The 14,310-nt window shown below is 33.0% G+C and overlaps 1 protein-coding gene across 3 annotated transcripts in view; it reads right to left on the bottom strand.

Moving 5' to 3' along the window:
- Positions 1-14,310, bottom strand: part of Cntn5 (contactin 5) — a 1,189,809-nt gene that overhangs the window by 461,317 nt on the left and 714,182 nt on the right. For all 3 annotated transcript variants that reach the window (XM_078046906.1, XM_040285131.2, XM_078046907.1), the window contains one exon: positions 14,072-14,293. In XM_078046906.1, coding sequence (XP_077903032.1) covers positions 14,072-14,293 — 222 coding nt within the window. The remainder of the gene's footprint in view (positions 1-14,071; positions 14,294-14,310) is intronic.

Raw genomic sequence — 14,310 nt, 5'->3', positions numbered from 1 at the left:
TGGCAGAAATTTAAAAATAATTTTATCTACCAAAAATATTTTAAATTTATGATATATGCAATAGAAAAACAAATATCTCATTTATATATATTTTTCAACATATATTTTGTTTTCATCTTGCAAAGCAGAGCTAAAGAAATTATTAAACATAAACATTTTAAAAAGGCTAAAAGTTTATAATACTCCTAGAATCTTAAAAATAACAACAAAGAAAAGTAACAAACTAATATTGTGTCACTAACTGAATGCTATACATAAAAACATGCTGTTCCACATGCATTCCTTGTATATTCCTTTCTTTTCAATTATTTGCTCAAGCACTACTTAGTGCTAATGATGCTAAAGTATAAGGGAAATTGATATAATGCAAATAAACATGTTTTCAAGGAATAAGACATGTCCTCCATAAATTAATTAATATGTCAAAACATTAACCATTAAGTGTTCCATCAGTAGATTCATGTACTCAGTAAGGAAATCAGAGGAGAAAAGGTGTAAGGAAGAAAGGGGAAGAGTGGAAAGAACACTTAAGTGTGCTTCCTTTTACGTTCCACGTATGAGATTTTACTTAGTTCACAGTCTAAGTCGTCTTATGATGAAGGTAATTTGAAAGTAGTAAAAACTTCACAGAAAAAGTGGGAATAAAAATGGACTGTATATGGCAGCCTAGGCTTAAGTTTTATAATTTTGCTGGAGAAGTGATGAGCAAGCATGGTGTTGGGGATGTGAGCAGGTCATCTCAGCTTGCAGGTTTGTCGAAGTTTAGAGCATCGTGTGCAGGTTTAGGATCTATAAAATTCTGAATTATGAATTTGGGAAAAGTTAACTTTTTTTTCTTTTTTTGGTTCAAGGGATTGAACCTAGGGTGCTTAACCACTGAGTCACATCCCCACCCCTTTTTATTGTTTTTATTTTGAGACAGCGTCTTTATAAGTTGGTTAGGGCCTTTCCAAGTTGCTGAGGCTGGCTTTGAACTTGGGATCCTAGCAAATAAATTGCAACTTGGAAAACAGATCCAAGACTGCTAGCTCTTGAATTTGAATACCACTATCACTACTACTACTGCTACTATTCTTCCTCCTCCTCTTTGTTTATGAGTGCTGCCATTCTTGTTATATATTTTTGTGTGACTGACTTTTACTATAAATTCACCTAATTAAGAGTTTGACTCCATTTCTGCTATCTGACTACTGACAGCTTTCAAGTCCTACCAGTTGCTTTTTCCCTTTTGCGTCACCTCAGGACAAACTGATAAGGAGAGAACCCCCTCCCTTGAGTCTGGAGGGCGAGTTCACACCATACTAACCTCAGTCCACATAGAAACCCTCACCCCAGCTCTACCCACCATCATTTATGTTGAAAACCATGCCCACTCATTTTTTAACTTGAGCCATTTTCAGACCAGCAGATCCGCATCTCCTCAAAATATGAAGAACAACTTTTTTCAACCCCTCGTGAAACACATATGGCATCACCATCCTCTATATTTGGACCAATTTTGGGCCTTAGAGGTATTGGTCTCATCCTCCACGGGGAAAGCACACAACTAATCAGGATTCAAACATCTGGTTAGGAGACACTAGGTCTTCAGGTAAAATGTGAAAGGAGACTCAGAAGAAAGGCAACTGATATACTCTGGACACTATTCTCTTAGTCCTTTTTTTTAAAAAAAATATTTTTTATTGGTTCTTTTGAGTAATACATGACAATGGAATCTATCTTGACATAATTATCCAAGCATGGACTATATCTTGCTCTCCTTAACACCCTAGTATTTCTCCTTAGTTTTAAATCAGAGAAACAGGATATGCTGTAGGATCATCTAAATGTTGGGTAAGACGGCCCTGACAATGGGAGTTAGACAGCACTTGGAGGCAAACAGAGAGTAGCATCAACTAGAGATACTCAAATTACCCGTATCTGGAGGCAATCATATAAAACAGCATAAACTGAACACATTTTAACTACAACTGATTTTCCTTTGTTTATTCCAGAGCCTTTGTAACAATCCTATCCACACTAGTCTAGTATCTGAACAAGCCCAGAAAGATAATATGGAATTGATAAAAAAGTGCTTCACAGCTATCTAGTACTTCTCAAGTTCATTTAATAATATTTCATGTTCTCCCTTTCTTATATTAAAAATGCATTAATATTCAAAATACTTCCATGTAAAATGTTTTAAAAATCAATGACAAATGAAAGAAAAATAAATAAAAAATAATATCTAATTAAATGTAAATTATCAAGATCCAGTATAATAGAATTCATAAAGAAATCAAGAATTTGTTTTATTGTGTTTTTTTTTTTTCCTTTTCACAAAGCCCCATGAATGCAGCTGCTACAAATGTGAAATGATTCAGGTATGTGGTACTGGTGACTCAAATGTCATGAGCAGCATTAGTGTTGAGTTGTGTGATTTTCTAAGTAGTCACTGATTCTTGGTAAGGCTCTAAACAAAGTTAAATATAATCTTGTTATAATTTAGTTTTTGCACTGACATTCATTATATTTAAAAATACTTGCACATAACTTAATACCAGTTGGATTCTTTTTCCAAATAATTAAAAAGAATTTTTTTCACTTATGAGAATGTTTGGCATGGTGTTCAAGAATCCTGTGAGTTCCAGGTATGTAGTTCATTTAATTTTCTTCATGTCCCTTCTCTAAATTCAAGTAGCATCCCTTAATCATTGAGATAGCCTGACTACTCCCACGAATTTCAGAAACATTTCTAAGGGGAATGGTGTTATACCTCGAGCAAATCACTCTGCTAGAGCAATGAACAAAAAATAACTACACCTACCTAAAGTCATCTGGGTTCTAGCAGTTGTCTCCAATGAGAGATTCCTGAACAGGAATCTGAAGCTCCTGTGAATTTCAACTTAGAGGCCCATGTGTCTTTCTTCAAGTAGTGCTTTCTGCAGTACTGGTTTATTACTTTGTCTGAGAGACGATAGGTGCTTTAGGTGCTTTATAGAGGCTTGTGCTAGGATCAAGTTAGTATCTGGCTTTGATTCCTTTTGAAATTTCTTTCACTTATTGATAGGCTTCCTGGATTCTAATTCCCTTCCTGCAAAAACATTTTAAATGTCAACTCTTCTGAGATTCCTATAGCCAGGTTGCCTAGAAAAGCCTTGCTTCTTGAAGTGGGATGTTATTGTTTTTAATTGTTTTCTCAGATCATGACCTGACATTATCTTATCTCTCTGGATTCTAAACCTGCCATTTCAGACTTAAATCCTCTTTAAAACCTATCTCTGTGCTCATTTTCACAAAGATTATGTCTAATGCCAGGTCCCAGCCAACTCTACCTGCCAGTTTGCTTTAATTTATGGTCCTGCCTAGCTGATTCTTATAATGTGACCTAAGCATATTAGCAATATAATCTAGAAAAAATATCAGATTATCATGTCTGATACAATTATAAGAATCACTTCTAAAAACACTTAGAAGAACCAATGCCTACACTTTCTGCCTTGACCAAATAAAACCATATGGAGAGTCTCCAATAGTATACAAGGGAGACAGATTATCTTCTCTTTATCCCAATTGCTCCTGCTTCCTCTCAGGCAATTATATTTTTTCTAAGTGTGATAGCCTCCTACTGACAGTTTTTACTTCTCTCTTGCCATGGAAATGATTGTGATTATTATTATTTTAAGTCTAATGTTCAGAGGTCTCTAAGGCAATTACTGGTGAAAGTATTCCATGGCTTAATGGGGACATTCTGTTAACCTGGATAAAAATGTTATGCTCTTTAACTCTATATTTTCATGACAGTCATTAACACTTTGCTACAAGCACATTTTTGGACAGTTCCCTAAATATAAGGAATTGTGTTCTTGCTGGGCACTATGTCTTTGAACATATTATTGGTTCTATCTGGAATGTACTTCTACATCTAATATTTTAGATCCACTATCACTTTCTCAGTGTAGTTTCTCCTGAGAGAAAATATTTTCAGGTAAAATAACTGTCAACTTCAAATTTTACACCCTGTTAAATATCTATAACTTAAGAGTGAAGGCAAGGGACCAAGGTTGTAGCTCAGTGGTATAGAACTTGCCTAGCACATGTGAGGCACTCGGTTCAATCCTCAGCACCTCATAAAAATAAATAGAATAAAGGAATTGTGTCCATCTACAACTAAATTTTTTTTTAATAAAGAGTGAAGATAAAATAAAAATATATTCACACTTAACAACTGTACCACAGTCTTGTTCTCAGGACAAACAGGTTATATTTGATGACCCTCTTCTATGCTCTTACAGAATCATGTGCATGTCTCTGACATGACAACTGTAATAGATTTCAATGTGCTTTTTGTGGCTGTGTCCATATCAAAAACCAAACACATGAGGCTACAGTTACATTAAATAGTGTATACTTGGGAAGATGAAAGTAGGCTGAAAAAGCTTCCTGACTAGGAACAAAGTCAAGTTGTTCCTGAGCTTAGTTACTGAATTTCAGTATCCTCAAGTGGGAGCAGGTGCTTCAGAAATGCCATTAAACTTATTCTGATCTAGAAGTACTAGGGACCAGGTGGCAGTGACCACAAATTGGTTAAACATAAGAGGTAAGAACAGAGGAGAAAGAGAGAAAGAAAATAAGTTAAAATGTGTCCATCCCATAGATACATGAAAAATAAACCATAATTCCAATGTAGATAAGAAATTCTAGTGTTGCAAATCAAACTTAATAAAAATAAAAAAAATCATAGGTATGATAAATTTACTCCAGATGAAATATATTTTAAAACCCTGCCTAAAACAAAACATGAAAATAAATATGATTAGGATATCAAAAGGCATATAAGACCAAGTGGATTATAATTATGAAACATAAAAAGGGTAAAAAATAAGTAATATAAAGATGAATTGGGAACAATTTTTGAAATCAAATATAGCTGATTAAAATTTCTCCTATGTAATACAACTTAGAAATTTTAAGTTATATTAAAAGTTGTATTAAAACTTCTAAAGGTTAAAGTTCTATTATTTAAAGAAATTTAAAGATACTTAAAAGATATGGAGGGGAACATTTTATAAATCTTATTTGCAAAAATCATATACATGACAGATACCCACTCTGCTAAAAATAATTAATAAAGGGGAAAAAATGAAATATTTAGTACAGAAGTGGTATTTAAAGGAAAAAGAAGAATTTTGCACATTTGAAAAGAAACATGTTATCTTTCCTTCCAGATTGCTGCACAAGTACTGGGAAGATAAAAAAGAAGTCTCCTTTTAGAAACTACAAAGTAAATATGCAAAACACCAAGAATTAGAAAAGAAATAACTTGCATTAGAGAGTCCATTTGCAAAGGGATGACAATTAGATTGATAACAGACTTCTTACTTGGTTAAAGAAGATAACTAAAGTATTCAGGGAAAATAACTGTCAGCTTCAAATTTTACACCCTGTTAAATATCTATCACTTAAGAGCAAAGGCCTCTTAAGTGATGGATAGAGGTTGTAGCTCAGTGGTATAGCACTTGCCTAGCACATGTGAGGCACTGGGTTTGATCCTCAGCATCACAAAACTATTTAAAATAAAGATATTGTGTCTATCTACAACTAAAATAAATTTTAAAAAGAGTGAAGATACGATAAAGATATATTCAAACATACAAAGACAGTCTTATTCTCAGTATTAAGGAATATGCTTCACCAAAAAAGTGAACACAGAGAGATGAAATCATGACTACAGATACTAAAAAGTGAAAATATAATTCAATATTAATTTTACAGCTTTTTAAAATAAAAGGTAAAATTAATAAAAATAAAGGTAATAAGTATGTAAGCATGCAAATATGACATGTTGAAAAACTAAAATTATTGAATAACCTTATACTTGAGAAATTTCTGAGTTAAGAATGTAAATGATAATCAATGAAAGAATAGTTGATGATAATATGAAAGAGAATAGTTATTCTGGGTGGTGGCAAGCACTGTAATCCCAGAAGCTTGGGAGGCTGAGGCAGGAGGATCACCACTACAAAGTCAGCCTTAACAACTTGGCAAAACCCTGCCTCTAAAAAATATTTTAAAAATAGCTGAGGATTTGGCTCAGGGATTAAGCACTCCTGGGTTCAATCTCAGGTACAAAAAAAATGAATTTACATATAATATGTAAAATCCAAAACAAAAATGAATCAAATATAGAAAACTGGATCTAGCCAATAAGAGGCATGGGATATTGAAAAGTTTCCTTAAAAAAGTAAAAAATGTGGAGACACTGGCTTATTATAAACAAATCTTTCTTTTTTTTTCCTTCTTTGGTTTTGTTTCTTCCCTAAACACATAGCTAGCTACTTTCTTTTACAAGTAATTTTTTCTAATGCACTATCCACCACATAATATCGGACAAGACCATATGGGCAAGAGCTAACAGAAAATATCAGGCAACAGAAACAGAGCCATGGGATTCTAGATACCAGATTTAACAGATTCAGACTACAGACAACTGTTTACTATGTTAGTGTTTCCTCAGAGAAGAAAACTGATAAAATCTAGTAATAAACCTAACAAAATATGTTTAAAAAACTTCATTATTAAAGAATTTAAAATATGTTTGAAAATATGATAGAGGTTGTTTTATAAAACAGTAGTTTTATCTTAGTTTATAAACAGTACTCTGAAAATAGAAAAAAATGATATTGTCGTTAATATTATATGCAAAACTACTTTAAATAATTTAAATATCTAAACAATAAAATCCAAATTTAAAGCAAGAAATGAATAAAACAAAGTAAAAAAGGCTTATACTTAAGATACAAAAAGCAGAGACTATAAGAGAAAATATTACTATTTCTGATTATGTGAAAATTAAAATTTCTGTTGAACAAAATATCCATTGACATGATAAAAAGACAAGGTAAATGCTTAGAGAAGATATTTATAATGAATTTTACTGAATTTTACCAATGGTTTTTAAATTTTCTACATAATAGTAAAAAGACAAATGTTCTAATAGGAAAAACAATATATATGAATAAGCAATACACAGAAGAGAGAAGCAGAATGTTTGATATGTACCTAATATAATTTTAACCTTACTAATCAAGGAAATGTAAAATAAAACCAAAAAACAACATAATATTTGAAGGATTGGGAAAAAATATTATGGCTTGTTAACAACATAGAGAAGTGGGAACATTCTTGCAGAAACATGTAAAGCAATATAACAATATTAAAAAGAGTTGCAATTATACATATAGTTTAATATAAAAATAGCACTTCTAAAATGTGTATAGCATAGTTGTCAACAAAAAATGCAAAAGAACATTCATTTGATGTTCCAACAACTGAAAATTAAAAACAATCAAAATACTCATCAAAAAGAAATATTTATTAGTCAAATAGTGATTTGCCTTATAGGGTATAAAAGGAACTCAGAACTGCAAATATCAAGATAGATGAACATTAGGGATATAATATTTATCCAGAAAAGGTAGATCATGACTGACATACTGAATAAAATTTACATTATTGGTAAGTACATGTATTTTATAGATTTAATTCAGAATGGTAATGATATTACATTCAGGTGAGTAACAAAACTCATATAATGGTTCCTAAAAGACTAAAAGGGGAGACATGATCTGAACAAAGCTTTCAGGAGCTTTCAATTTAAATTCTATGAAAAAAAATACTAAAGCAAATTTGGCAAAATATTAAAATTTAATAAAACTAATATATCATTCTGAGATTTTCATGAAATTTCTTTTATATCTTAAATATTTTACAATTTTGAATAGAATGAATAAATCATAAAACTTTTAAAATAAACTATTAAGTAAAATAGTAGGAAGATTTGATTTTTCTCTTTTCCACTCAAAGTGCCTTTTTTTCTCGGCATCTATTAATGTAATAGATAGAACTAAAAATCGGGTTTTGTATAGAATATTAAAGAGAATATATAATGAAGACCTGAATAAATAAATCTTGGCTGAATATAGGGATTTTCTGCCTAGGAAAATATACCAAGCTGTGGGGATGACCACAAGATGACATAGAAAATGGAAATAGATGAAATGGATGAAAGAAACTTTGGAAATATGAAACTGTGAAAAGAATTCTCTGTAGAAAATGTAGAGATATGGTAAGATTAACAGGAGGGATACCCATAAAACAACAACAAAAAACTGTATGTTTATCATCTATCTCGAGGGTCAAGAAAACAGGTATAGTTTAAGCAGGTCCTATGAATGTGTGTCTTTGGTGAAGTGGGACCATAGCTTCACATCAAGATTGGAATAGCTTCACAGATCCAACTGTGAACTCCCTCATGTGATAATTGGTTGGGTTCAGTTCCTGAGGATTGTGGGACTGAGTGCCTCAATTACTCATGGACTGTCCAGAGGCCATTCTCAGTGGAAACTTCTGTCAACATTAGCTGACTTCCATTAGCAAGAGCAAGCCAGAGACTAAGAAAGGTGAATAAGACAGAAGCCAGGATCTTTTGCAGCCCCACATTGAAAGTCATATCCCATTATTTTTGTCAGAATCTCTTCTCCAGAAGCAAGTTAACAGTAGGATTCTGAGAGCAGGGAGACATTATGTTATAAATGCCAGGAGATGGGAATCATTGGGAGCCGTTGTAGATGCCAGTACCTACTACAGGTGTCATCATATTTGTTTCAGAGATTTTAAGAAATTAAATATCACTAAGTTGTGGATATATATATATATATATATATATATATATATATATATATATATATATATATATATATATATATATATATCCTGGTACTCCTTTCCTTCTCACATGTTCCCTTTGACCTCAGAGGTAAGCTCTAGAATCCACTTGTGGTTTCAAGTTCATGCTTTAAAACAACTACATACGTGTATACATATAAAATCCCTTAATTGTTTCAAAAATGGCATAATATATTTGTAATTATTTGTAATAACCTTCTTCAATTGACCATTATATTTTAAGGTATATACATTTTGTTTCATAAAGTTATAACCCATTCACTTCACAGCTGTAGCTTGTCATTGAGGGGAAAAATACAATTTATTTCTATCCCTTCTGACGGACTTCTGAGGTTTTCCAATTTTTACCTTTAAACATATATTGCGGTTAACGTACTTTTAATTTTCCTGTATATGTGTAGGAGTGTTTAACCAGGATTCATATCCAGGAGTGGAATCACTTCACCAAATTGCTCTTCAAACTGGGTTTTTACATTTGTCAGAAAAATCTTTGTTCCACCCGTGGTACTCCTTGGTTCAAGTCTAGCATAAAGTGGGATGGCTTTCTATTCAGGCTCTGTTAGAGTTCTCATTTTTCACAAGAGCATGTCAACCTCAGGTTTATACTTTATCAAGGCTAAAGGGAATTACCTGACAAAAGCCATATGTCAGACTCTTGTCAGAGAGAAAGAATTCAAAATCACAGCTAGCCAAGATCTATCAAATACTCAGATGAGACAATAGTAGTTAGGAAAGATCACTTGGGAAATACTCAAACTATCCGCTCTTCTGGATATTGTAAAATGTGGATTAAGCTAGATCCACAGAAGATACACATCATATTAAATTGGTTCTCAGACTAGGGCCTTGCTTCTCAAAGTATAGACGAGCAGCATCAGCATCACCAAGGAGATGTTTTCTAACTGAGGTAATCTGACCCCACTCCAGATCTTCAAAATGGGATTTATATTTTAAGATACTCAAATGAATAACTTGCAGGTACACTTAAGATCCAGGAGCACAGATTTAGAGAAAAACTCATCCTTTTGTTGTTGCTATTTTTGTTCTATGTCCCTGTATTGAAGGGGAAATAAAGTGAAATTTTTTTAAATAGTAAAAATAATGTTCAGGCTGGGGGTGGTGACACATGCTGTAATCCCAGCAGCTCAGGGGCCAAAGCAGGAGGATTGTGAGTTCAAACCAGCTTCATCAACTTAGCAAGGTCCTAAGCAACTTCTAGAACCCCGTCTCTAAATAAAACATATATTTTTTAAAAAAACAAGGGCTGGGGATATGGCTCAATGGTTAACCACCCCTGGCTTTAATTCTTGGAATAAATAAATAAATAAATAAATAAATAAATAAATAAAGTTCAGGTCAGTGCCCATTTTAACAAATAATAAAGGCTTAATGAGGACCCTCCAGAAAACTGTGTCTGACCTGTGTAGGAAATACTTGTGCTTCTATTGAATAACAATTCTGTTTCACTGTTTGAAGACTGTCAAATATTGACAGAATAATTAAATAATTAAATAATTGATCAGAATATCTCATTCCTTGGCTACTAATTACCCAAAATGGGACGTACATAACAAGTATATATTCTACTATAAATGCAGGTGTTTTCAACATTTAATTTGAATTAGCTTCATGCTTGGCTCCATAATATATGATTGCCTAATTGTTGCATATTTTAACTCATATTTTCTTACTATATTTTACTTATCACTGTAAGGTTCCTGAACTTTCATTTGGAACAAGTGTACAAAAGAGTAGAATACTAGTTGGTAGCAAATTATACCAAATGAGTATTCGTAGTTCTCAGCACTGAATACATTCTACTTATACATCATCCCATAATATAAAAATGCCCAAAGAACACAAATCCCCAAATATCTCTGCCTGATTGAGTGTAACATTGAATTTAAAGTAATGGAAATTCTAATATTTATTCTGAGTTTAAATATAGTTTGGTAAATAAAACATATTTAGAGTGCTAACACTGTGCATAAATAAAATTTCAATGCCAATACTATGGAGGGGCCACTGGAAACAAGTTATATAATCACAGGAAATGAGTTTGCCTGTTCCTAGCATCACAATCCAATTTGACATTTGAATATCCAACATTAAAATCTTTTCAAGTAATTTAATTTTTGCAAATATTTCTTGACATGTTTAATCCTTCATCAGTTATAACTGAAATGTAGCCCACATATACTGTTATTAAAATGAGTAGACATGTAAATGAAAACTGGGTATACTATTTATTAGCAGTGTGACTTGTGCAAAATACTCACCTATCCACAAGTTTCAATTTCTGTAGAATATAGTAACAATATACACTACCACACATACTTGTTGAAGAAATTGAATGAAATAAGCTATGTAAGTGACTGGCATAGAGCCTGTTGATAATGAAGGGCTATTGTGTCCCATGGCTATTAATTAACCTAATACCTATTTTGTTTTCCTGTATATTCAATAATGACAGGGTTAGAGAAAATCTAGAAAATATTTTTCAGAGTTTAATATTAACAGCTACAGAGTAGTCCTTAAATTAACCCATATCTTAGTGTTGGACATTGTTTATTATTTAACACTCATAAATAATGCTAAATATATACATATACTTGTGTGTGCCCTGTTTATTATTTCTTTGTACAGAATATACACCTAGAAATAAAACCATTGGATTATATCACACTTCTATTTTAAGGTTATTGATATTCATTGCTAAATTGCCAAATATATATTTTTATTTATAAAAATATACAATATTTAGTCTTAATCCTAAATCATGATTGGTATTGAGTATAATTAAATAATAATTAAATGCATTAAAATATGTGAGAGAAATTTAGAATTGAAGAGATATTTATGACCAACTACCTCAACAGTAGTTTCTTCTTCTTGATCAATTTCAGTTTTTTTCCTTATTGTAGTCTGTTGAATGTCTTTTTATTTTAAAACATTAATTTTTACAAATTTAAAATTGCAATCTCATTCTCAGTTCCTTTGATACATAAATCATCTCCCAATCTCTACCTTTTTTGCAAACCAGCAATGTCTGTCTCAATGACCTGAGAGCTATCCACTTGAAGTGCAGTCATTGAGAATTATAGGGTCACAATCTCTGTGAGAGGGTAGGAGTTGAACTTCAACATGGTTTTTGAAAGACTGGCCAGAGCAATTAGACGAAAGAAATTAAAGGGATATGTATAGGAAAAGAAGAACTTAAATTAGCACCATTTGATGATGATACGAAGTAGCAGGATATAAAATCAATACCCTAAATCAAAAGTATTTCTGTATATCAATGACAAATTCTCTGAGAAGGAAATGAGGACTACTATCCCATTTACAATAACCTAAAAAAAATAAGATAATTGGAAATCAACAAAAGAGGTGACAGATCTATACAGTGTAAACGAAAGGACCCTAAAGAAAGAAATCAAAGAAGAAAGATCTACCTTGCTCTTGGATAGGCAGAATTAACATTATCAAAATGACTATACTACCAAAAGCACTATACAAACTTAATACAAATCCGATCAAAATCCCAATGGCATTCCTCACAGGAATAGAAAAAGCAATTATGAAATTCATCTGGAAAAATAAGAGACCCAGAATAGCTAAAGCAATCTTTAGCAGGAAGAGTGAAGCAGGTTGGCCTCACTATACCAGACCTTAAACTATACTACAGAGCAATAGTAACAAAAGCAGCATGGTTTTGGCACCAAAATAGACTGTTAGACCAAGGTACAAAATAGAGGACACAGAGACTAACCCACAAAACTACAATTATCTTATATTAGACAAAGGTGCCAAAAACATGCATTGGAGAAAAGATAGCCTCTTCAACAAACGGTGCTGGAAAAACTGGAAATCCATATGCAACAAAATGAAATTAAACCCCTATCTCTCACAATGCACAAAACTCAATTCAAAGTGGATCAAGGACCTAACCCAAAGACTGTGCATCTAAAAGGTAGGCCAAAATCTTCATCATGTGGGATTAGGCCCCAATTTCCTTATTAAGACTCCTATAGCACAAGAATTAAAACCAAGAATCAATAAATGGGATGAAATCAAACTAAACCATTTCTTCTCAGCAAAAGAAACAATCTGTGAGATAAACAGAAAGCCTACATCCTGGGAGCAAATTTTTACCCCTCACACATCAGATAGAGCACTAATCTCTAGAGCTCAAAAAGCTAAACACCAAAAATAAATAAATAAATAAATAACCCAATCAACAAATGGGCCAAGGACCTGAACAAACACTTCTCAGAAGAGAATATACAATCAATCAACAGATGTATGAAAAAATGTTCATCATCTCTATCAATTAGAGAATTACAAATCAAAACTACTCTAAGATATCATCTCAGTCCAGTCAGAATGGCAGCTATTATGAAGATAAATAACAATAAGTGTTGGCGAGGATGTGGGGAAAAAAGGTATACTCATACATTGCTGGTGGGTCTGCAAATTGGTGCAGCCAATATGGAAAGCAGTACGGAGATTCCTTGGAAATCTGGGAATGAAACCACCATTTGACCCAACTATCCCTCTCCTTATATGCCCAAAAGACTTAAAAACAGCATACTACAGGACACAGCCACATCAATGTTTATAGCAGCACAATTCACAATAGCTAAACTGTGAGCCAACTGAGATGCCCTTCAGTGGATGAATGGATAAAAAAAAAGTGGCATATAAACACAATGGAATTTTACTCAGCAATAAAAGTGAATAAAATCATGGCATTTGCAGGTAAATGAATGACTTTGGAGAAGATAATGCTAAATGAAGTTAGTCAATCCCCCCAAAACAGATGCAGAATGTTTTCTCTGATATAAGGAGGCTGACTCATAGTTGGGTAGGGAGGGGGAGCATGGGAGGAATAAATTCCAGATAGGGCAGAGGGATGGGAGGGAAAGGGAGACATCAGGGGAAGCAAGGATGGTGGAATGTGATAGACATCATTATCCAAAGTACATGTATGAAGACACAAATTGGTGTCAACATACTTTATATATATCCGGAAATATGAAAAATTGTGATTTATATGTGTTATAAGAATTGTAATGCATTCTGCTGTCATTTATTTAAAAAAAATCAATTTAAAAAAGCACCAGTAAACACAGATAGCCTAATCTGGCTGACCAAGTTCACCTCTAAACTCTTCTAATTTTCCTCCAGTTCATCATACCTCTTAGAAACTCTACTGTCTTTAGTCATAGCACAGAAAAGTTCAGTCTCTTCTATTGTAGCCATCTTTACCCCTATTCCTATAGTCTTAAATAAAATATTCCTGGCCTGTTTAACTCCATCTTTGCAGTTTTTCTTTGACACTTACCATCTTGTTTGAAGGCATCTGAGGAATGATAAAGACTGATGGGAGAATAATAGTGTTGAGCTGCCCCTCGCCAGCTGGGCGAAGAGACACTCAGTGTTCCCAAGGAAGGGCTGCTGTATCGCTGTCTGGCCTTGGAACCAAAGAGAGATGAGGATGAGCTCTTCTTAATTCTTAGCAAAGCTGCTTGTGAAGTAGGGAGACCAGGAGGAGCTTCAGAATACTCTGTAAAACAAAACAAT

The sequence above is a fragment of the Ictidomys tridecemlineatus genome, chromosome 4, assembly GCF_052094955.1.
Source record: "Ictidomys tridecemlineatus isolate mIctTri1 chromosome 4, mIctTri1.hap1, whole genome shotgun sequence".
In the NCBI taxonomy this organism is placed as follows: Eukaryota; Metazoa; Chordata; class Mammalia; order Rodentia; family Sciuridae; genus Ictidomys; species Ictidomys tridecemlineatus.
Note: the sequence above shows the minus strand (reverse complement) of the source record. Positions and strands in the feature narration are given on the sequence as shown.